Raw genomic sequence first — 25776 nt, 5'->3', positions numbered from 1 at the left:
ACAATGGGCTTGACAGACGATGATAAACTCATAATTTCAGCCTCCTAAACTTTCATCTTAGATCTGCCACTGACCGAAACACTGAAATATTCCGCGAGGAGCTCTGCTTTTTAGTACCTTGTAGGGTAGTCAACACTCCACAATTTTGTTATCGGAGTAGATGTGCTGATTAGTATGTACCATTTTATGTTCAACGCATATATTAGCGCTAATGACTTTAGATTGCTATCGTTTGGGTTAGTGAAAGAGTTGGTATTTCCCGAAAAAAATATTTTATCATTTGGGTTAGCAGAATATTATCAGATTTGATATACTTTAATCGAGTAACGCTAAGAGAAGTCCAGATAAAATGAGTATAACATTACACAATGATATGTACGTATATGCGGGATACACACGCAATTGCATATGCAACATATGACACTCGAAGAATTTATTTCACATCAGTTTGTTCAAATCATGCGAAATAATAATTTTATGTTTTATGGTAAGAATTTCTTTTCTCGTGAAATCAGGTTGACGTGTACGTCATACATGTCACTGTTGGGGATATTGATGCTAACGTTATCCATGGCCTGAATTTCTCACAAATATCTTGTGGAGTGCATTAGTTAGATAGAGTAGGAAGCTGCTTTGTGACGGCGAAGAAGCGGCGAGGGCGACGGCCTTCTAGAGATGGAAGCTAAGCCTGCAGCAGACTGCGGAGTACAATCACCGCGCATATAACGGCATCGGTTACAACTCGAGACCGGACGGCATATACAAAGCCATGACCTCACCCATGACTTGGCGTCCTGATGAATGATTATGATCCCCACACATTGGTCCCGTTCGCTGGTCTGAAACTTGACTGAAAAATACTGTTCCGGCTGGATTATTGTAAGAGAAAAACATTGTTCCGGCTGAAAAAAGAAACCGAATATGGGATAAGTCGAACAGGGCCAACAGCATCAAAAGGGGGCTCACCACACACCACCTACCTGCTTGTAAGTAGTTAGGTCAGTAAAAGGGTTGCCCGAGGTTTGAAGCCATTGACTGTCTCCAAAAGGGTATGGGCGATCGATCGATGTGAGTGATCATCAACTTATCATTGAGTCATTCTGATTCAAGACTTTCAGAAAGCAGTCTCTCGCGGCCATTTCACAGGATATGACGACGGGAGCCATTTTTTTATGCAGAAGGTAAAACAAACTCGCTTTGACCTTTAGTTAAGAACTTCAGACTCCAGAAGCAATATATGCACGCCATCAAACGAGTGAAGACATTTCCACTCGTTGTCCCCAAGAAGAGAACTACTACATGCGTACGTAGCCCCGTAGTACATGCATCTTTTACATATGAAACCTGCGCCTAAACCGCGGTCAGTCAGCGTGCCATGTCACGGGTTTTTTTTTGTTTTTTAGCCGTTCGATCGGACGCGCGGACGGCCCAGATCGGGCGATCCTCGGTCATTTTACGAAAAACCCCTTGTATTTTTCGGAAATCAACCCATGCCCCAGAGGCCCTCTCAGAATATTTTGCAAAAAACACCTCAAATTATTTCCAAATCAGCCTAAAGACCTTCACTTTATCGAAAATCAACCCGCACTCTAGAGACACTCTCAGCAATTTTTACGAAAACATCCTCATATTTTTATCAAATCAAAAAAATAAATTAGCTTAAACTTTAAAATTGCATAGTAAATCACAGAAAAATTATAAATTAGAAAATCAAGTTGATCTGAAATCCTAACGAGTAGAACTATGCAGTACATCCATAATATCACATGTTTTAGTAAGGATTTTTTCATATAAACTTTTACCTATGCTTTTAAGAGGCAAATAAAATTATACCTTTATAATGATAAAATCTAAAAAATACATAAAAATCATAAAATGAATAAAAAATTTTGTTGAGTTTCTCATCTCTACACCTATATTCTTATTGCCACTGGTCTAATCGAAAAGAAAGGTGCGGCCCACGTTTGTAGTGGGTTTCAATTCAACAAAGATGGCACGAAGGTGACATTTGTCGACGACACCCTGAATTTTTTTAAACCCTGCTGCTGAATGCTGACGTTGCCTGATTACCCGTGAAGACCACGAACAGATAAATGCTTATGAACGCGAGTGGTGGGGAGGAGATTCGTGTACGAGAAGGTAACCAGCAAACAGCTGAGCAGTAACCGATGGATAAGTCCGTGCATATTCAAGGGAGCCCGGATTTGACCGTCGTTGTTGGGTCCTTAACGCAAAGGCAAGTGGTGGATGGTGCTCGCCGTCGTCCGTCGTCGCCGCTGACGCCCGGCGCAGCTGAAAAACGCTGGTGCCTGACGCACGGCGCGACTCGCCGGCGAGAGATGTCTCGAGCCGCGTTTACCTAAGCCGATCACTCGACGCCGACGTGCGAACCAAACCACTACTCCTAGCTGCGACTGCGAGAGAATGTTTAACAAACGCAGGCGTCCCCGTTGAGCGACAGGGCGAGACGGAATGAAACGCATGCACGCGTCTCACGCCGCGACGACTTTGTTCTCCGGCGACGGCGAGCCAGCCTTTTGCAGACAACCGCTAGCTGCTGAAGGGAAAGGTTCGTGCAGATACAACAATTGTTGGAGCTTTTTCAAGGCAAGGCACGCCATCGACCGTGACAGCCGGAGACGCCGGCCGGGCGTGATTTTCCTCGAAACAGGTGGATGATCCTCTGCCGGGCCGTCTCCGGCCTCTGATCCGGGTCGTGGCGAGATTTTGCGCGCGGTTAGTTAAGCGCGGGACAGGGACGCCGCGGCGGCGTCCTTGGTGTCTCCCTCTGTGTCACGCTGTCGCGCGTCACGGCCTGGAATTTGGAGGCAGAAGACGAGCCGTAGAAGTGGAACGGAAGCAGATGGCGCGATCACCCTGATGGATCAGAAAGACTGACGCTTTTAGCTTTTATAAGTAGATGAGAGGCGCAAAAAAAAAGTAGATCTACCACGTAAAGATAGCCTCGGTCCTACTCGTAATACGTCCGAGACGAAACGGAACGCCATGTTTAGCAGAAAATCGTGAGGTCATGACTCATGAATCATGATGGACTCCAATTTTTCAAGAAACTTCGGTTTTTGCTTCCTCAGGTTGAGCAGTAGAGTACTGCCCGGTTTGACTCACGAAAGGCGTTCAAGTGGAACCATAAATTTTGGTTAAGGGAGGCCGAGCAAACATGATTACATCTCATAAGTATGACAAGTATATACAATAAATATATAAATATATGTATCAATAACTTTCTCCGTACTTATAAACATGTAGTTAGTATTCATAACGAAAAATCACTATATTATTGATAAAAAAAATATAGTAAATTGATGATTTACTATACTATTTACTATACTGTGCAGTAAATATTTACTGAATATTAACTATTTTTCACTGCGTCAGGGGGCCACGGCCCCTGCCAGCCCCCCTTGGTTACGCTACTGAGCCCGAGGATCTGGATGGGTCTATTTAAGGCCGGAAGAAGAATTTGGTCTCGTTCTTTACTAGTGCTTAAAAAGAGGGGAAAAATCCCTTTTTACCAAGAAGCGGGCTTGGCGTTTTTTTATAAGAAAAGAAAACATTCTTATAAGCAGGTTATCTTTAGAGCTACATATTGGACTCGATTTTGGTCTCAATTACAAAAGTAAAGCATTCGGGCGACCATGAAGTGGGCTTGCCGTTTTTCGAAAACAACTATGTTGCAGATCTTCGCCAAGCATGAGTGAATGTCTTCTAATAGCCTTGAGGCTTAGTTGCCCTTTTGAATTGTCTTTTTTTGTTTCCAATGTTTTATTGCTTTTTGCTAGTTTAGTTCTTTTAGGTAAAGGCTACTTTGTTATAATAATGGATGGTTGTGTGTAAAACTCTTGCAGAGGTCGGAATATTATTCCCTTTTCTAAAAAAAAGCCACACACTTACCTACATTCTACACAGGTTAGAAGTTGTTTCAAGGCAATTTCATACCTCATAAGGTTTTTAAACCAGAAAATGCCTTTAAGCATCTTTTTTTTGAAAAATCTAGAAATAGATAGAACACAACAAACACAAATAATATATTTATACAACTTGAAAGTATCTCTAAAAATTTCATAAAAAATAGATTTAGTTGTAGGAAAGTAAGAAAAATATCTAGAAAACTGAAATGTTTTCAAAATATTCTGACCAGTGTTTAAATAAATCCTAGATATTTTATAGTTGAGAGGTTAAGATATCAGATTTTAGAGTTTATATAAGGATAAAAATTAGACAAGCCGATGTTTCAAGAGGTAAATGAGACTTAAAAAAACTGGTGGAAAGAAAATGTGACCCTGGCCCAACCCACGACGTCGGCTTGCCCTATCCAGCAGAGAGAGGCCCAATAGCCCAGCTCCCTTGTCCCAAAAACAAGAAACAGCCCAGTTCCCTCCACCTGATTGTCCTCTGTTCAAAAGAGGAGGCGAGTTGATTTGATTTTTCCGTGTAAAAAAAAAGTCTAGACGTACACCAAGTTGTTTCGCTGCCGCCTGCCGGCGGGACCCACACTTCGGCGACAGCCCCTTCGCTTTCCCTGCTTTGACTTTGCTTAAACCCCCCTCCTCTCCCTCCACCTCCTCCCGCGCCGCCGCCCCCGTCCCCCGCCGCAAAACCCTAGCTCCGACGACCCCCGCCGTTGCCGCAGCCGCCAGAACCAGCCATGGCTTCGACGCATGTTCTTAAGAAGAACTACCGCTGCGACCGCTCCCTGCAGCAGTTCTACACTGGCGGGCCCTTTGCGGTCGGCCTCGCCCCCGGCGGCGACGGCGAGGGCGGCGCCGAGGCTGAGGCCTTCCTCGCGTGCGCGTGCGGTGGGGAGGTGCGCGTGGTGTCCGCCGCGGACGCCTCCGCCATAGGGGAGCCCATCGACGGCGACTCGGAGGCCATCACCGCGCTGGCGCTGTCCCCCGACTCACGGCTCATCTTCGCCGCGGGGCACAGCAGGCTTATTAGGGTCTGGGACCTCGCGTCCCGAACTTGCATACGCAGCTGGAAGGTGAGTATTGAGCCGTCCTGTGTTTTGTGGGGGGGGGGGGGGGGGGGGGGGGGGGGGGGGGGGGGGGGGCGTACCGAGTGCAGAGAGCTCCCGCTCTGTGCAGGGTCTGGGGAAGGGTGCCAGTGGCAAGCCTTACCCTCGCCTGTGCAATGCGAGGAGACCGCGACTCGAACCTGGGACCTTCTGGTCACAGGCGGTAAGACTCTACCGCTTGCACCAGGCCCGCCTTCATTAGTGAATTCGACCACAGGAAATCAATTTTACGTGAATGCTGCTAGATGACCCTGTATCTATCTATAAAGTAATCCGGAGCTTATTCACGGCATAACAAAAATCTCGGAGTTCTGGTAGTGGTTTGACAGTTTAAAAGATAGCTTAAATGTAGTTGCCCTAAGCTTAGGTAGCTTGTATCCTTGTGTGAATGTCAGAACTGTCAACTGCACATATTCTAAGCTATTCAGCTCTTCAACCTGTAACATTATTCGTTTGATGTTTTGGTTACAGTGTGTTGGTAGGGATAGGGGTCATTGTATAGTAACCGTGGGAAGTTAAATGGATTGAAGTTTTAGAAGCTCTTCAAGAGCTTTGCAATAAATCTATGAGACTCTAGTAGTTTCCTTACAAAAAGCATTTTGTTGCACACGCCTAAAATACCAGAACTCATGCGCTGCTTTTCATAAATTGTGATTTGTGCGAAGTTAAATTAAATGTGATGCTGTATTGTAATGTCTTAGTGTTACCTTCTTATCTTTTCTGTTTAATTTTGCAAAGATAAAGGATACCGTTGTTATTTCCACTGACCACCGTGATGTTACAATCAGACATACTAATTTGTTACAGAGCTTGTGCACAGCTTTTCAATTTTTCATTGTTTGATTGATCTTAATCCTGCCATACTGATTGTTGTGTTAATTAGTTAACTTAGAGACTGTATGGCTGATTTACCACTACAGGCTAACATCTTTTACAATTAAAACTTGCTGATGCTATTATGTTAATAATACTATGCTAGTATACTGCCATGTGAGGTAAACTAATGTATTTAACTTATGCCGTACAGGGACATGATGGTCCTATCATGGCCATGGCATGCCATGCTTCTGGTGGTTTGCTTGCAACTGCCGGAGCAGACAAGAAGGTCTGTGTATGGGATGTCGATGGTGGATTTTGCACCCATTTCCTTAGAGGCCATACAGGCGTTGTGACGACCATTATGTTCCACAAAGATCCAAAGCGCCTTCTGGTGAGGACAATTTGAAGATAAGGAATTGTGCTTTTATTGAACTGGATCACCGAAAATGGCTCTGGGAGCTTGCTAGTTCAAATCACTTCATTATTTTTATGCAGTGTATTCCACTTTCTTTTAATGAGCCCAAGATAACCTTTGTGTGCTGGATCTCCAGTTGTTTTCAGGAAGTGAAGATGGCACCGTGCGAGTGTGGAACCTTGAAACCAAAAAATGTGTTGCTGTGCTTAAAGAGCATTTTTCGGCAGTCACTTCATTGACATTGTCTGATGATGGACAAACATTGCTCAGTGCTGGGAGGGATAAGGTATGAATGGTCTCATGTCTATTATTCATTCTAGAGCTTTCATTCTGCTATCATTACATATGTTTTAAAGTGAAACATTTATGCTTCCCTTGTACTGGAATATATTCATAATCCCTCCGGTCAAAAATGCTTGTCAAATTTGACTTTGCACGGTCTTTGATGTCTATCTTTGACCAGCAATTTTTCTTCTTAAAATCCTTCAAATTTAAGAGATGTTGCAGGCATTTGATTACAAATCTACACATGTTTCCAAACTGAATAATGTAATAGTTATTGATGTCTGTAGTTTTTTAGGTTTGACCAAATTTTGTCTTAAACGACATGTTTTTGTGACCGGAAGTAGTATATTCTTAGGGCTCCATGGGCTCTTCAGAACTATATAGAGTAAGTTGAGGGGCTCAAAACAGTCTAAACTTGCTGGAAGTGTCAGAAGTTGAAGCTTTTCCTCCCATTTTGTGCGTGGACCTTTGTGCTCAAAAAGTGGTGGTCATAGGAGTACCCTTTTTGCTTGAATTTTGATATTTCTAACGTGGGCATTTACTGTGGTGTGCATTTTCTGTGTGTTATTCTGAATGTATGGAACATCTGCAGATTGTTACCGCGTGGGATATTCGTAAGTATAGCTCAAAGAAGACAATACCGACATATGAAATGATAGAAGCTGTTTCCTTCATTGGATCAGGAAGTGAGCTCTTGGCTTGTTTGGGCATAGAACTGGCAAATATAAAGGAGAAAGCGGCCGGTTATTTTCTTACAGTTGGTGAACGTGGGGTTGTGCGCATCTGGTGCTTGGAGAGGTACATTAGTTTGCATTTACATCCTCTTTTGTTCTTTGCATATTTCTGTAGTACATGCAATCAATGGCTTTTCTGGTCTTCTACAGTTCTCTTTGCGTGTTCGAGCAGCAAACATCTGATGTAACTGTTAACTCAGAGAACGAGGAAACCAGGAGGGGCTTTACATCTGCTGTTATGTTGCCAAATGATCAAAGATTACTATGTGTTACTGCTGATCAGCAGTTTTTGTTCTATTGTCCCAAAAGAACTGATGATGGGACCTTTGAACTGTCCCTATATAGACGACTAATAGGTTATAATGATGAGATTCTTGACTTGAAGTTTGTTGGGGAGGAGGAACAATATCTTGCTGTAGCTACCAACTTGGAGCAGGTGAGCTATTCATAAATGATGTCTGCACAGTTCTTGTTGGCTAATGCACTCGAAACTTATCAACTGTTACCTCCATATTCAGGTCCGTGTTTATGATGTTGCATCGATGTCATGTTCTTATGTACTTGCTGGCCACACCGAAATAGTTGTTTGCATTGACACCTGTGTCTCTGCTTCCGGGAAGACACTTGTTGTAACTGGGAGCAAGGATAATACTGTAAGTTGTGATGTCTGGACCTGAAAACTATGTTGACTTACCATAACGTTTTTGTTTGTGGTTTCTTTGATAATCCTCACTGCTGTTGAGTGCATTATTGTGCTGCTTTTCCTATTTTTGAGTGTGACCTTTTTTACACAGGTGAGGTTATGGGATGCTGAAAGAAAAAGCTGTATTGGCATTGGCAAAGGCCATCTGGGAGCTGTTGGTTCTGTTGCCTTCTCAAAGAAAACAAAGAACTTTTTTGTTAGTGGCAGCAGGTTTGCTCTTCAGTTTGTCTGTAATCTTTGTTTGCCTGAAGTGACACCAAAATTGTTATTCTAAAATCAGACTATCTTTTTGTTAGTGATCGAACCATTAAGGTATGGACCTGGGACAATACACTTAGTGATGCTGAAGATGAAGTCCCTCTTAAAGCAAAGGCTGTTGTAGCTGCACATGATAAAGATATTAATTCTCTGGCAATTTCACCTAATGATGGCCTTGTTTGCAGTGGTTCTGAGGTAAGATGGTAGCATGATACTCCATTCCAAATTATAGGTCACTTGGTTTTGTCCTAAGTCAAACTTCTCTAACTTTGAACATGTTTATTGAAAAATTCACTATATCTACAACATTAAAATAGTTTCATCAAATCCACCATAAAATATATCTTGATACTTTTTTTAGTATTATATATGCTAATATATTTTTTTCTAAAAACTTGGTCAGAATTTATAAATTTGGCTTAGGACGGAGCTAAAATGACCTATAATTTGGAAAGGAGGGTGTAGTTCTTTTTTATGTGACTTTTCCTTTTATCTGGCTTACATCATGTGGTTTTCATTATATATTATCACCTTTATTTTGTAGGACCGAACTGCTTGCATATGGAAACTCCCTAACCTAGTGTCCTCTATTGTCCTTAAGGGACACAAAAGAGGAATCTGGTCAGTTGAGTTTTCTCCTGTTGAACAATGTGTCATGACATCCTCTGGTGATAGAACAATCAAAATATGGTCCGTTGCTGATGGCTCATGCTTGAAGACATTTGAGGGTCATACATCAAGTGTTCTGCGAGCTTCTTTCCTTTCACGTGGAACTCAAGTTGTTTCTTGTGGTAATAGGAAATAAGATGTTCATCGAAGTTATTATCTTTAGCCTTTAGGGAGTCTTGTTGACTCTGTTCTTCTGATGTTCCTTAATTCAGGAAGTGATGGTCTAGTGAAGTTATGGACAATCAAGACAAATGAATGCATTGCTACTTATGATAAGCATGATGGGAAGGTATGATATCATTGCCATGTATCAGGGTAGAGTTTTTTTTTTTCTGTCTCATTGCTGGAGGGGACTCAAAACTCACTATTATTTGTTCCACAGGTCTGGGCATTGGCTGTTGGCATGAAAACTGAAATGGTTGCTACTGGTGGAACTGATTCTGTCCTCAACCTGTGGCATGATTGCACCATGGAAGATAAGCAGGAAGATTTCCGTAAGAAGGCAAGTGAATCCTTCTGTTACACTTTCAGCATAATATATAATTGCAAACAAGATGTGCTTGCTTTTATGTAATATATATTGCTGGAAGAAAACTGTGAAATACCTGACGTTAGACCTTGTGTATATCATTGGCATATGATATATGATATATCTGTGAGTTTACCATATTCTTGATATATTCATCTTTGCCTCTGTTTGTTGGGTTTAGGGATCTATACAGGCATATGTCACTATGTCAGGCATCTGCAACACTCAAATTCGTCATTTCTTGCAGGAGGAAGAAGTTTTAAGAGGCCAGGAATTGGAAAATGCTGTGTCAGATTCTGACTATGCAAAGGCAATACAACTTGCATTTGAGCTTAGAAGACCACACAGGCTTCTAGATTTATTCTCACAGCTTGCCAGGTACTATTTCTTGATTCGAATGAAATCAGCAGTTTTAAATTATTAACATGATGTTATACATCATTGGGTTTGCAGGAGAGCTGATGCAGAGGATCCAATAGAAAAGGCTCTTCTTGGTCTTCCAAAGGATGGCCTCCGCGTGCTTCTTGAGTATGTCCGTGAATGGAATACGAAGCCCAAGTTCTGTCATGTTGCACAGTTTGTGCTTTTTCGGGTATTGAGGAGTTTCTCTCCCACTGATATCCTGGAGGTAATAAATTTTCCCTCTTCCTAAGCCGTTTTAACTTCCCTCATCCTAAGGCGTTTTAACATTTATTAAGAATGTGTTCATGGTCTTACAAACTTTTGCTTCTTCTCATGAGATGATTTGTGCTTTTATCTCTGCAGATCAAGGGCATCAGTGAGCTCCTTGAGGGCCTTATTCCGTATTCGCAGAGGCATTTCAGCAGAGTCGATAGACTAGTCCGAAGCACGTTTCTGTTGGACTATACACTGATGCGAATGTCCGTGGTAGATCCAGATGTAGATGCGGGCACAATCAAAGATGAAATGAATGGTTCATCTGTGGAGAACGGTGAACTTGCAGAGCCTCGGCCTGCTTCACCTGTACCAGAGAAGTCAAGCAAGAAGAGAAAATCCAGGAAATCAAGTAAAAAGGGCAAGGAGAAGAAGGTGAAGGTTGCCTCGAGTGGACACAGCAATGATGTCTCTGATGAAGCCTGAATATCTAGCTGAGAATCTGGTTTTTGCTTATGCGTGCTGCCAATTTTGTAGCTGCTGTTGCAACTGACGCCGCCCAATGACAAAGAATCGCATCTGATGTAAATGCATTTTTTTTTTGCTGCGTTTATTAGAAGACCACAGTGCCTTTAAGGCATCTCCTATCTGTTCCAAATTTCCTTAACTTATTGGAGTGTATGGTTTGCTATCAAAATTTGCCATGCCAAAGGTTTTGGTAAGCAAAAGTTGCTAAAAGTTAGGACAAAAATATTTTACATAAAATTTGGCAAGCCAAATGTGAGATGTTGCAAGTTTAGGTAGCAAACCAAATGCCTGCCAAAAACTTGGTTAATGCATACCGCCTAACAAAGAGGGTCGCTTTGGTTACCAAGATTCTAGAAAATTAGTTTCTTTAAATTCTCCAAGAAATATATTTCGAGAACATATATTTATTTGGAGAAATAAGCACAACAAATAAATTCGAAATAAATGGCAGTAAGCACAAGAACACGTCTCCCTTTTATCTTAACAAATTATTAGACAATATAGGTTCTCCAATTATTTGTTGTTTTTAGTACTATATTGCCTCATTATAAGATGCCATCAAACCCCTTTCCCTGGAGGTGTTGTTTCGCCATCTTCCGGCCCCAACCGATCGCAAATTGTGCTTCCTCATCACGGGTGAGAGCATAATTACGCCGCATCACTTGGCATGGTAAAGGAGGAAACAAGCTCTACTGTTTCCTACCGACAGGGAAGACAGCATCACTCGCCAAATGCCAAAGTGATGCGGACAAGGCATTTTACAACAGAACCAGTAGGCCATGGCCAATCAGGTACAGAAGGGAAACTAGAAATGGAGCAAGACATTCTGGAACACAGCAGCTGGACATGGCATTATCTTTGAACCACTGAATATGGATTGAATGAATCTGGTCAATATATATATAGGGATTGGGCTTAATGCCTGTCCTATCCGAACAGCACTACTCGTTTACACATCAGAGCAGCTTGTCTAACGGGCATTCTGCTTCCCAGGTTCATTCATTCATTCATAATGTGGTGAATGGCCACCGAATCATGTTCTGATGATGGCGACACAGGTGCCTATGTAGGCCAGCGGTGGACCGAGTTTAGTCCAAGGACCCGCCAAGCTGTGTAGCCATGCCAACAATTTTTGTCATCCAGCCACAAGGGCCTGTCGATCCGAACTAATGAAGCCACTGCATGCTGGATGTTGATATATACAGGTGAGGTGGACACCTCTCGGTGCTTTGGTGATCATGATGCGCCTACCGCCATTTCTGATGGTTTTTCTTGTGCCTCGTCCTTGCCCAACAATGCTGGTGTGACTGAAACAACACCGATCAGGAATAGCAGTGCTATCGACTGGGTGTCGTAAAGGTCACTCAGCGAAGTTAACTCCCCAAGAGCAATTCCAGCCTGAATGCATTACAGTAGGGGGGCAATAGCAGAACTGGTATTAGCACAATGGGGACACTAGATGGCAACAGGTAAACAAGCATGATATCTGACAACAGAACTTACCCTGACAGTCACATAAGCAGCTGGGATAAGACCAATGAGAGTTCCCAGTAAGAATGTATGGTAGGGGACATCTACTATGGGCGAAGCTAAGTTGATGAAGGTATTTGGCAATGTTGGGGTTACCCTGAGGAAAAGCATGTAATTCAACAGCTTCTCTCTTCTTTGAGCAACCTGAAATGGAAGACAATTTACCTCTCCTCAGTTATGAGATACATAGTCTCTGAGGGGCTTAAATCAGATAGCTTAACAAAAGCGTAGAGCAATTCAGAATAAACAATTTGAGCCTGAATACGGACTTTAGAAACAAAATTAAATTGGGCGATTTTGGTCTTTAGATACCTGTCTCTGGAAGAAGCTGAGCTTATCTGGCCACAGTGTGAACACCAGTGGCTTCCCAATCATCTTCGACAGGAAATAGCACGAAGAAGCACCAGCAGTGGCAGCAAAGACCACCAGGGCCACGCCCCGGAGTTGCCCAAATAGAGCACCAGCAAGCAGAGACATGAATATTGTCCCTGGGATCATGAAGGTCTGCATGAAGATGTACACAGCGCAATAACCTACCAACACCTGTAGGGTGTAGTCACTAGTATAGTTCTCAAGATGGCCACTGCAAAGAAATAAACTAGTGATTAGAAAACAAAGCAAATTTTCATTTCAGTGGTACTAGCAATTACTAAGTACTGTGCACACATCTGAACTTTCATTTCGGCAATAAAAAAACAAAGGGACGTCCAATTTGGTAGTATAGCAAGAAACGAGAAGGCAATGTGCAAACGGTAAACCATTAGTATGGGAAACAAATAGTTGACGTGTGTAGACAGATCAGATCCAGTGTGATTATCGGCTCAAGGCAGATGGAACACGCTTCGACCAAGTCCAAAAGCATATGGCAATTGTGGCTGGCACGAAAGTGACATGGTAATTAGGAAAAATAAAGTGACATGATAATTAGGAAAAATAAAGTGACATGATTAAGTTACCCTTTTAAAAATTTATCCATAGAAATATAGATTTGAATTGGAAAACCAGGTTGTAATTCAAGTTGATCGGTTAGCAGATCTAAATCAGGGTACAACTAACAGCACCAACACTAAGCAGTACAGTACTTGAATATGGCACTGGTCTTACTATTGAGAAATCTAATCTTTCTAATTTGAAGGTAGGTTGGTACAGAACACAAACAAATCATCCGTTTGCAATTTCGAATTAACAAAAGGGGCAGCAAATTTCACCAGATCCATGCTATACGCCTTTCAGAATTTCCACCAAACTAACGTTGAGATCCATTCCGGATCACGAGATAACCGCTAACTAATTCCTTGCAAAGCTGCTACCACCAATCAACTGTTTCATTGCGACAAACGCCAGCCAGTGTCATTTGGCATTGAAATCGCAGACAAAGAATCAAATGTTTGCTGTGCACATTATTATTCTTCAATCGAGCCACCAATACAGATTTGCCTTGCACGTACGAGGGAAAAAAGAAGAAGAAATGGAATTCGAATTGTGCCTTGCAAACTACTCCATTTAGAGGATGTAGACAATTTGCGTGCAGAGATCAGCTAATAATCATAGGGAATCTTGGCATCAAATTCCGGACCAAAACAAAAAGGCTGAAGCTTTCGTGAACAGAACTGACAAGGCACCAAGTCACCAACCGGAACAAGAAAAATGAAGAGCTTATTACGGGGGCAGGAGAAAGGAAACATACGTGAGGATTTGGAGTTCCTCGAGATTACGTGGCAACTTGAGGAAGCTGTAGTCGGAGTCCGGCATGGAAAGGTAGACCCCGACGAGCCCAGCGGCGAAGGCGGCGGCGACCCCGGCGCCGAGCGCGGCCTCCCACACCGGGAACCTCTCGTCCCTCCCCATCCCTCCGCCTCCCCCTTCCCCTCTCAAAAACCGGGGGAACCGGGCGAGGAGGACAGAGAGACAAGAGACGGAATTCGAGAGGAGGAAGAGGAAGAAGAAAGAAGAGAGCTTTCCCTGGCTCCCTCTCTCTCTCTCCTACCTTCCCACTTCCCTTGCCTTTCTCCTCCCTGCCTTTGCTTTTCTTGGCCGAGTTTATACGGGAGGGGCGTAGGGAGGGAGGAGACCAGCAGCGAGAAGAGGGGGGTCAGGAGCTGGAATAGAATATTCTCTCTCTCTCTCCTGTTTATTTAGCTGATTGCCTTTGTCTGAACAATTTTCTGCCCGTCTTCGTGTTTCTTGCTTGGCTTTGGCGTTGCCGTGGCGTTGGTGTGAAGATAAACATGCTTTTTGGTCAGGTTTTGTTGGGTCTGTGGCGTTCTGGCAACTTTCAGTTCTCGGCCCATTTGATATGGTTGCTTGCTCCTGTTTATCTTGCTTGCTTATTTTTAGCAAAACTGCAGCCAGTTCATAAAAAATAAACTTCATTTAAAAAAAAAGAATCGTGTGTGTGGGTTTCTTACGGAGGGCATTGTTTTGTTTCGGTGTAGACAACCAGACATGGTTGAAATGTTGGTGATGTGACTTCGCCTAGTTGAAAACATCAAGCACGTCGGTTTTATCTCACGTTTTCAACAAGCTGAGTCGAATACAAATGGACCGTTGCGTTGCTTGGATGTAGCCTCCAACCTCCGCCAATTTTCGAAATATACAGCCTTTTTCTTTTGAGAAATCGAAATATATAGCTGTGCTCCCGTTTTAAAATGCTCTTTTGCTTGTTTGGTTGGTTTGGGCTTTTTGGCTTCCGATATTTTCAATCCATCGGTGTCGTCCGTTGGGACCGCCCGGCCCGCTGTGATCGTGATTGCCGCTTGGGCACACCACAACGTGGCTCCTAGTGCTGTTGTTTCGTTTTTGCTTTGCCATCGACAGCAGCGGTTTTTTTACTTCAATAATAGGTACTGTAAAATATAAACTGCAGCATCTGACGACCGCCGCTCTCCCCTCCTACTCCTATAGACATCGACAACTCGCGGTCACAGCTTCAGGCCCTGTTTAGATTCTAAAAATTTTCACCCCAAAGTGTCACATCGAATCTTGCGGCACATATATGGAGTACTAAATGTAGACGAAAAACAAAATTAATTGCACAGTTAGGTGAAAAATCATGAGACGAAACTTTTAAACCTAATTAGTCCATAATTAGACACCAATTACCAAATACAAACGAAAGTACTACAGTAGCCAAAACCAAAAAATTTTGCCAACTAAACGCGCCCTCAGTTTCAAAAACAAGTGGCGGATTGAATTGAACCGCCAGGTTTTGAGAATGTCCTTGCCAAATTTCCGGCGATAATTGAAATGGAATGGATGGATTTGTTTGGGCGAAATGATCAGCAGACTGACCACATCACATGGGCTGGAGCACGTAGATGCTGCCTCCGTAGGTCTCACCGTGGACCCGCCGGCCTTGCCATGTGTTGGTTCGTATACAGGTACCCTGACTGTACGCATGCAGCAGTACCCACCACCACCTCACCACTAACCGCTAACTGCCACTGCCATGTTCAGTCCAGAGAAAACAACGAACTCCCCATTTGGCCATTTGTGCATGTGCCGCACGATCGTTGTAGATCGCAGCTCAGTCTCAGAGAGAGGCAGGGCTACGCGGCCTTCGGCGTGGAACGATTGCAGATTTCAGACAAATTGGCGGTCGAAACCATACATGTACCGAACAAAGCCTGCAGAATAAACAGGTTACAGATCTCAATCTCATGCGGATACTATATTTGTTGTCATGTGTTTGTCACTACTCCTACCTAGGATCCAACTCGACGAACACCAAAGGTGGTTGCAATTCTTCTGCAACTGCAACGGATCTCGCCATGGCAGGCAGATCAAGCGCTTGTGCAGAGTCAGCAGTGACTCGGAACGAGCAGTGTTCGGCAGGCCGTAAACGATCGTGGATTATTTACTGCTGATTGGTTTGGTATGAGAGAAAAATATTGTTCCAGTTTATAATCCACGATCGTATACGAGCACACGAACATGCTGGAGATCACGTGAGACAGACGGAGGGCGCACTGGATTTGGACCTGCCGGTATTGAGGCTGGAGCAGCAACGCACGCAGCTATGGAGGAGGAATAGGACCGACGAAAAAGGCTCCTCGCCACCCATCACACCGTCACAAATTTTCAACACGGTAGGCGCGCCGTAGCGGTGGATACTACTGCAGTTATTAATAGTGCTTGTTGGAGATCTGATCCACAAAGGAACAATGAATGTGTTTAGTCGTTCAGTTTTACAGGTTAGTTAGTAGGACATGAAGGAGTGATTACTCAACGCTCCACCACTGCCGTGGCCCGTAGCGTGCACATGGTTGCCTGCCGTCAGATTCACCACGGTCAAACTAATCCCACGCGCCTTTTCCTACAGATCGAGCTCTCTGATTAGCCTACCGATAAGATAACTTCCCTATCGAATAGAAGGGGAGGAACTATATACTAGCTAGTGAATTGTTTTCAGAACACAATTTCTGATGACATTTCTTAAACCAAGATTAGAATGGTTCGTGGGGAGCATATTGTCAACTCTAATTAACAATCCTTTCATGAAATTTGGATTACCCACACAAAAAGTTATCTATAGTAAAAAATACATTACTTATATGATATTAAAACGGCAACAAAAGTACAACCCTAATCTAATCACCATTTCTCAAGGAAAACAGATTATATTCTATGGTCCTAATGAACAGAGTATATCTAGAAAAGTGAGTAGAATAATTGATAACCAAGGTTTATTACAACTAGATCCAAATTACAGAGTATCGATATGGATTTTACGTTACAAATGAACAAACAAATTTAAGAAAGAGCAAAGATGATTATTTGGATAAGTTGTGGGTTCTAAACTTTTCTACAAACTCAATGTCTCCTAAGAAGTTAGCCCTGCAGGAGCAAGTTGATAGATTAGTTTTTTTTTAGTATAAACAAGACGGCTCTCGTTCAAACCCTACTCTATGAATTTCTAGAGCTAGGAATTCTAAGATTCACGCAGCCAAACTTTTGCCGGTAACTTTTTGAAGGAATGGTTTTGTTCTTGCAGCTGAATTGCTACAAATTCTAGTCAACCAAGCAACATCAATGAACCTACTCAGAATCACCCGGCAACTGTTCTTTCTCAAGAGCTTGCTGTATAGCTTCTCGGAATCAACAGGGCTCAAACTGAACTACCGCAAGACTCATATGTATCCCATCAATGTCACCGATGAGAAGATGGTCCATCTGGCCAGCACCCTAGGGGTGTGACATTGGCACAATGCCATTTACCTACCTGGGTTTGCCCATGGGGATGACCAAGCCGCGCATTGAGGACTTCACTCCGGACCGAATAGAGAGACGTCTCTCCACATGCTCCACCTAGTTGTCTTACTCCGGTCGGCTGGAGATGGTTTATTCGGCAATCACCCCCATCACGACTTATGCCATGTGCACCGTCAAGCTACCGAAAGGGGTGATCGACAACATTGATAGAGCAAGAAAGCAGTGTCTCTAGTGAGCTAATGATAGCCAGAAGAAAGGAGAAAATTTGGTTGCTTGGGAAGTTGTGATGAAGCCTAGGGAGAAGGGTGGTTTAGGCGTCATCAATCTCCGTCTTTAAAATGATGTCCTGCTCCTGAAACAGTTGGTCAAATTCTATAACAATGCCGACATCCCCTGGGTGCAACCAGTCTGGGGCAAATACTATGTGAACAAAGTGTAGCATGCAGCAAGGGAGGTTGTCTCCTTCTAGTGGAATGACGCCATTCATCTCCATGTCATTTTCCCTACCATTGCTAGATGTGAGACAGGTGATGGCGCCACGGTGTGTTTTTGGGATGATCTGTGGGATGAATCCATCCTCTCCCAAGACTTCTCGAGATTGGTATCCTTTGCAATGAAGGCAGATGCTTCAGTGAAAGAAATCATGCATGCTGAAAACCTTGATGATATCTTCTTTCTTCCCCTCTCACAGCAGGCATATGAGGAATTCCAACTTCTCCAAGGTCGGCTCCAAAACTTGCCGTATGATGACAGCAATAGAGATCACTAGGCACCTATATGGGGGAACAGGTATACCTCACGACGCTTCTATCGTCATATCTTCGGGAATATAGATTCACACCCCATTTTCAAGATTGTTTGGAAGTCAATGTGCACTCAAGAATCAAGTTCTTTGCATGGCTTGTACTGGTGGATCGGCTGAACACTAAATCAATACTCTATCGTCGACACTTGAACATAAAAGATTCAGCCATATGTGTCATGTGTACCAGTGGTGAAGAAGAGACTATACAACACTTGTTCTTTGATTGCCCCTTTGCAAAGGATTGTTGGGCAATTCTTCATTTCTAGTGGGATGACTCACTTCCACTCCTGGATAGGTTGGTACAGGCCGGGACTACACATAACCTCCCATTCTTCACTGAGGCAGGGTTAATTGCAGCTTGGTAACTGTGGAAGATGCGCAATGATAAGGTGTTCCAGAGGCATGACCCAACCCCTTCAATTTGGTTAGGAAATTTTAAGAATCAATGTAATCTTCAATCTGTTCGTTTCAAGGATGATCTTAGGTCATCCTTCTGTGTCTGGCTAGATGCTTTTAGTTAACTTTGTATGTAAGTACTCCCTCATTTATTTATTTAATATTAAAATCGCTACTGTGGGGATCTCCCCCACAGTCTTTTCGATCAAAAAAACTTTTTGAAGGAATGGTGGGGTTTATGAAATGTTGGAGCTAAGGGCAATGTTTGGTTCTCCGCCACACCATGCCACAGCAAAGTTGAGGCTACCACACCTATTGACACAGCTGTTTAGATCGCAAATAAAGTTAGGCACGCCACAACTTTTTGTACTGATTTACAACAGCAAAACCCGCCACATGTGTGGCGACTGCTTTTGGCGCCACAAGTGTGGCCATGCCATAGCGCGCATGGCGAGTTCTGGTTGGGAGATTTGTAGTTCATCGCATTTTTTCCAACAAATTTCAGATTGAATTGCTAACGATGCAAGCCATACAAACCCTAAAACTTGTTGCTGCGTGTATCCTAAACAACCTAAAAAAACTAACCTGGGCAAACAATTTAAATTATTGTGGCAGTACCTAGCTAGCAAGAATTCTCACATACAGGCTGGAAAGAAAGAATTTTATTACAACCAAACACGGTATTCTGGTCCAATGCTTCATGGTTATTAATAGAAGAAAGGTGAAAAAAATACCTTACATTACTCATTAGTAATCTAAAAAGAGAGGTTGGGCAGCATTTGATTTTATCCTCGGGGACATAAACATTATGGGCACCTAAACTATAGCAAACATAAATCAGTTATCTTTATCTATACTAATGCTGAGCAAAGACAGTATTTCTTATATAAAATCAATAATGAAAGAAAACGAAGTAATACCTAGGATGCACCGGACATCAATTGTTTATACATGAAAACATAGTTCAAGAAACAAAATAAAATCATATAGAAGGGCTACATCAAGCATGGTCCACTTTTGACTGACACATTCATCTATGTGACAGTGGTAGGCTCGAATTGTTCACAAATAACAACAATCAAATAGCCTACCTTCGTTGCTTCTGAATAAATAAGCCGATAACTTCTTCCTCTCCTACTGCTTCTGAATTTCTTCCTCTCCTACTACTTCTGAATTTCTATATGGTTGTTTGTTAGAAGGATAAATAGCAGACCCGAAACATAATAACAACGTTAAACATGCCTGAATCTTTAACTATCTGGAAGAAAACATGTCTAAATATAAATCAGAACAAATAGCACAAATTAGCAATCCCTTCCCAATCAAGTGTTGTTGAGGTTGAAGTAATTACCCTTCTGCTAAGATGCTCACAAGCAAACTCCTTGGATAGGTGCTATCTCAACTTTCAGATTTAAACGTCTAACTTATTTTCAATGCAAACAAAGATGTATAGATATCCCTGATGTGCTCTTTGTATAAAACATGTATATTAGTTTAGAAACTTTCTGAACTCCCCCTGCATTTGTTTGAGTTTCTATCTCATTTTCATTACAAACTACTATGTGACGTCAGTTTTCCAATATATTTACCAAACGGGAGTAAATACTTTTCTACCTCATGATCTTATGGATGGTTCCTGCTACCACTTCCTCCTATATCTGAGTATTTTTTATGACATTATTAAAGTACCTCGACTAGATCTTTGCAGCTTCTAAGGACACCAAATTTATCTCTGTAAGGGACCCCACTACCTGTTTCTGTGTAGAAAATCTAGATCTTGAAGGGCTTCATAAAACTTCCAAGAAAATGCGATTCCACATTCTTATGTCTCTCTGTTCGCATCTGTTCACTGCAAGAAAAAAAATCCTATCTACGTACATATACCTCTTATACACAAAAATTGCCGCCGCGTAGCCAAGAAACCACAAGGGCGTGACAAATCTATGAGAGGGAGAGGTCTTTGAGCCTTACCAGGGTCGCGCACGCCGCCGCCTTAGGCCTTGTTTGGATGCGCATGTATTCATCTCAATCCACATGTGTTAAAGTGGATTGGAGTCTAATTAACTAAATTCCATTCTATTCTACTCCAACACATATGGATTGAAGTGAATACACATGCATCCAAACAAGGCCTTACCGGGTCGCGCACGGCGCCGCGGATCGCATGCCCCGAGACACTTAACTCAGTCATAACTCATCCCTCCCGTGGCTCGATTTAGTCGTCATGCATGGTGTCTCTCCCAAACCTTCTAAGATGTAGGGTCACACCTTTTTTTCTTAGTTCCCCATATGCAGATCTAGGGTTGTTAGTCTGTGACACCTTTTTTTGATATATGGATCTCTACCTCCATAGGGTTCCTATGCTCTTGTGCTATGAATCTAGGTGTCACACCTTTTTTTTCCTTGTTTTCCTTTTTCACGGTGCTCCAGCAAGCATGTACATTGGGCTATGAATCTAGGTTGAGGTTGAGAAGGGTGGCCATTGACTGATGACTACATGGTGCTAGTACTTGTACTATGATTTGGTCGCGAGCTGAGGGGAGATTTGGTGAGTTGGTCTGTGGGAACTCGATATGTCTTTTATTTTATTTTCAGCCAGGTAGTATTCAAAATATGGCCAATCTGGAGCGAGCACGTATGATTTCCTGGTCTTGATGTTGTATTCAATTCATTGTCGATTGGGTGTGGCAATTTATTCCCGAGTTTGGAGTTTCTGTCAAGGCACCCATATGCAGGGATTCAGAGAAACGACACACGGAAGGCGCGGCAAAGAAACATGGCAACACCTATCAGATTGCAAGCAAGGTAGTATATCCTAGAATCCTAGATGATGATTGCTAAGGTAGCGATAACATGCATAAAGTGCACTGAGAAATAGTATAAAGACATTCATTGCCAACATTTTGCCAATGCAACTACCATGATAAAAAAATCATGAGAAGTTGGTAGACAACATTTTTTTCTGTGACCAGTGCTTTAGCACGTTTTTCATTAAGCAGAAGCAGAGCTTGTTATAACTTTTCCCGGTCACAGTAATCCATTGATTACCGAGAGTCAGACCCAAAACACCAAAGCGCACGAGGTTGTAATTTATGCAAGGAAACACTGGCGACAAGCTAAGACGGGACTAGCTAAACTCGCTATCAAAGCAACATCAGCAGGTGACCTCAAATGCCTATACCTAGCCTAGGCATCACTCACTAGCCTCCTCCTCAATGCTTGCTGCAAGATGCATCGGCGTTGTAGCGACTCTGTTGAAGGTTCTAGCATTTCTCTCCTTCCATAGCCTCCAGCTGATTAGGAAGAAGATTGAATCGAAGCGACCCACTTGCTTAGGGATAAGCTTTCTGCTGCTGAAGCCACCACTGCAAGGCGTGCTCATCCTGAAGGCCATGCTTTCATCGAGGCACAGCTTCCTGAGCCAAATCAGCCTAGACCTCTCTACTGAAGATGCAACCATGCAGAAGATGATGCATCGTCTCTGTTGCCTGATCGCAGATGATGCAATAGTCGGAGTCCTGAAGTCCATGACAGAATCTTCTCTCTACCGTCCAACATCTCTCAGTGCATCATGACACAACAATGGTCGCTATCCACCAGACATGTCAAGTTCACCCCAATATTAAAAACATTCTTTCTGTAGTATAATCATGAAAACGATGATAGTAGAAAAAGTAGAGGCACCCCCATGAAACATTATCAATTCTACACATTAGTCACCCTGTCCTAGTCTAAAATTGCAGAAGGCACACCCATGAAACGTTATCAGTACTATACATTGTTCATGGTATAACAAGGTATCTATAAAACAAAAGGAGGTATCTGGCCAAATTTTTGCATACAATTGGCTCCATGTAAATTTTTGCATACACAGGGCTTGTCTTCTTGCGCCTAGGCCATGGTTGGTGTCGCAAGCCGGGCAGGAGCCAAGGCCCGTGCTCGGACGTGTCGTCGGTCAGGGAGCTTGAGGCCCGGGCAAGCCTCCGAGTCCTGTGCGTGGGCCTGCACCGTGCCCATGCTCGGTCAGGTTTCTTGGTCGGAGGGTGTGCACGAGCGTACCCGATGGGTATAGCCCCCGAGCCTTAGGCGATCCTGGAGGGGTCGGTTGGGGGTACCTTCGATTGGAAATCATTGATCCCAAGGCTTAACATATCCAAATGTTACGATCTCGTCACCCGGGCACAAGAAGACACGTCCCAAGCCATAAAGGCTCGGGGGCTCCTCGATGTAGCACTTTGGGTGCGGCCTTGCTGACCGCTCCCCTGACAAGGTCATGCACGGGGCGTGACACAAGAAGACAAGCTCTCCTCGGCCTCTGGGGGCTCTAAGGCTTCCAGCCCCGCACGCCAGCCCCTCGAGCCAACCTTCCTCGCCACCGAGAAGACTCCAGAAGGTGCGCCCAGGGAGGCCGATCCAAACCAACATAGCCTGACACTCAGTGTATCAGAACAGGTCAGCCAGATGATGCCCAAGGCTTCTTCGGCTCCACTGACATCGCCACGGTCCACCCAAGCCACCGGAGACACGTATTCTGACACCGACTCGAACAACAATGCTTGTTGCGGTTCTGACCCTAGTGACACCAGCCATGTACTATGTTTGTGCTACATATGGTGGAGGACAACGACCAGTCTTTGCTGAAGTTTGGGTGGAACTTCGCATTGAAGCCTAGTTCTTTTTGTTGTTACCCCTTGTTCCTAGTTGAGTTGAACTATGTGTTGTTGTTTTTATGTCTCTTAGACGCTGAGAGTGTGTGCCTTGTGGCCTTGGTTTGTACCGACAATTAGCTGTGTATCATCCTTTGATGGTAGAGGCTGGAACTTTATTCCGTTATCTAAAGTTAGTTGAGACAGCTTAAATCAGTCAAGTTGTTATTAGGTTGTAATTTGCTTCTTTGCTCTTTTTCATATATGATCATTAGATAGTTGTGATATCAAAAGGTGAAAAGATTGTTTCACTGACTCCAATGGCCAATTTTCAAGACAAAACAAGGTCGCGGCGGCTGCTCTCCTGATCATGGTGACTGATACACGCATTCCTCGTGATTGCGGCTTCTACTTATGCTTCCTCTCATATTCGCCTATGCTTCCCATGTATTATGTATGCACATACATCCATGCATAGTGAAAAGATGCAATCATGAACTACCATACATACGTCTACACCCAAGAACAGAGCATTATTAGTTGACTAGCAAGTAGTAACAACACCATTTGACGATCGGACGAGGCTGAGCATCCTTTGTGTGGTTGATAATATGGTCTATGGACGTGACCATCGCTCGAAGACTAATACGAAGCTAAAAAACAATGGAGCTCTATCTATTATCTAGCACCAAGCTAGACTGATCCATGCCAGCACCAGAGGTCCGTGTGTCTGCAGCGGTGGTGCACGGCCGCACGGGCGGCCTGCCTAGCTTACCCTTAGCGATGGGAGTGGACACTAGGGACACGGGCAGTGGCATGTGGCAGACAACTAGGACAACAACACTTCATGCTTTTGCAAGTAATTGATTTGTCCTCGGCGATAAGATCTAGCTAGAACCTTAGCCTCCAGCAATGCTTCCGTCCACCTACCGCGACCACTGCCTATTCACTCTAGTTCCAGTCATGCTACTTATACTATATCTGGTTCTCACCTTAGGTACACCATACGTCGGGAGGCGAGGAGAAAGCCGCATCAGTTGGAACCTACCGCGGCTGCCCAACTGGCCGTGGAGTCCGCCCGCTCGACGTGCAGCACCCCATCCGCCCGCTCGCCAAATCAGCTGGATTTGGTGGAGGGAGGAAAGCAGATGAATCACCGGTGGCCACACCTTATGATGGCAGATGAATCACCGGTGGTCGACAAAGTATTTTGATTTGGTTGGAGAGAGATAGAGAAGGTACTGAGTTTGGGACAGAAACGCAGGGGGTGAGGGATGGGAACAGCAAACAAGCCGGCTATGGTGGACTCCACCAGGCCTACCGGTGGGCGTGTCCACGTATGTGGGTGACTCGAAGTGTTTAGACACGCGGATTGCAAAGGCAGACTACTGAACACATGTGTCACTACGTGGCGGTGTTGCTGGCCTCTTTTCAAGTTGTTGGACACCACACCGTGGCATTTGTATCATGTTTGGTTGTGCTTCTTGACGTAGCGGCAGAGATGGAGGCAACGAGGGACCATAGGAGCACTTCACGCTTTTGCAAGTAATTGATTTGTCCTCGGCGATAAGATCTAGCTAGAACCTTAGCCTCCAGCGATGCTTCCGTCCACCTATCGTGGACCACTGCCTATTCACTCTAGTTCCAGTCATGCTAGCTTATACTATATCTGGTTCTCACCTTAGGTACACCATTCTCGAACCTCTAGGTGATTTTTTGCGCACAGCGAAAACCTAATTAAAAAAAAGCATCATTGGTAGGATTGCTCTGGTCGGCAATTAAAAAAAAGGACGAACAAGAGACAAAAACGATTAATTGGATGATTTGCCATCACATCGTAGCAACACATTTTTTTAGATTCAAGAATGAAAAGTATTTCAGCCTCCCACATCCACACATGAATGAGTATGGTCATTCAATACAATACAAAGGTATTTAGACCATGCTCCGCTCACCTATCCATTCCGTTATGTAATATAGTGTATTTTAGAAATTTAAGAACAAATTATAAAGAAATCCTTATTTCATTTTCTGTTCAAACGCTATCGTCAGCAATGATTAATAGAGATTAGTCGATAAATGATAAGATATATTATCTATCAAATTTGTGCTACTGCTTAATGCAAAACTATCTCTTATCCTCCAAGATCCCTTATATTTGGTTGCAATTTTTGAATATTTAAATGTATAATTTTTTAGTATGGAGGTAGTATTTTTTATAGGTTCTTTATGTTCTAATCCAGCAGGTCAAATAAAATTTACTAGGAGAGCATGTGCCCGGACTGCCCTTCACAATAACCGTCCACGTCTGCTACCAAGAATAGTACATGTGAAAACACATAGCAGCGAGAGAACTCAATTTGTCTAGGGAGCATAATTATTCCACTATCTTAATAAAGCTCGGCACCGAAGTAAATAATGAATGAAACTTAGCTAGTCCAAGCCGCCTAAACCGAGCACAGCAGGACGACTTACAAGTCTACAATGTGTAGCTTTACGTGCACAGCTTTATTCAAAAAAAGATTTAAGTGTACAATGGCCTAGTCCTTGTCTAAGCAAGAGTTAACGGCAGCGGCAGGCGGAGGGTCCACGTGCAGC

General features: G+C 43.4%; 2 protein-coding genes across 2 annotated transcripts; one reads left to right on the top strand and one right to left on the bottom strand.

Moving 5' to 3' along the window:
- Positions 1-4516: 4516 nt before the first annotated feature.
- LOC136497065 (protein TORMOZ EMBRYO DEFECTIVE-like) lies at positions 4517-10655 on the top strand. Its single transcript, XM_066492847.1, has 14 exons — positions 4517-5002; positions 6063-6245; positions 6406-6555; positions 7147-7352; positions 7439-7724; positions 7807-7941; positions 8083-8201; positions 8288-8444; positions 8794-9040; positions 9131-9207; positions 9301-9420; positions 9695-9825; positions 9901-10075; positions 10213-10655. Exons 1-14 carry the CDS (start codon positions 4667-4669, stop codon positions 10546-10548), a joined length of 2658 nt encoding a protein of 885 aa, XP_066348944.1. The 5' UTR covers positions 4517-4666; the 3' UTR covers positions 10549-10655.
- Positions 10656-11107: 452 nt separating this feature from the next.
- Positions 11108-14234, bottom strand: LOC136496539 (uncharacterized membrane protein At4g09580-like). Its single transcript, XM_066492243.1, has 4 exons — positions 13808-14234; positions 12433-12703; positions 12094-12264; positions 11108-11988 (listed from the first exon to the last, which is right to left on the bottom strand). Exons 1-4 carry the CDS (start codon positions 13966-13968, stop codon positions 11827-11829), a joined length of 765 nt encoding a protein of 254 aa, XP_066348340.1. The 5' UTR covers positions 13969-14234; the 3' UTR covers positions 11108-11826.
- Between the last annotated feature and the right edge of the window lie 11542 nt (positions 14235-25776).

This window comes from Miscanthus floridulus, chromosome 12 (genome assembly GCF_019320115.1).
Source record: "Miscanthus floridulus cultivar M001 chromosome 12, ASM1932011v1, whole genome shotgun sequence".
Classification (NCBI taxonomy): domain Eukaryota; kingdom Viridiplantae; phylum Streptophyta; class Magnoliopsida; order Poales; family Poaceae; genus Miscanthus; species Miscanthus floridulus.
The sequence above is the reverse complement of the archived record's forward strand: the minus strand, read 5'-3'. Positions and strand labels throughout refer to the sequence as shown.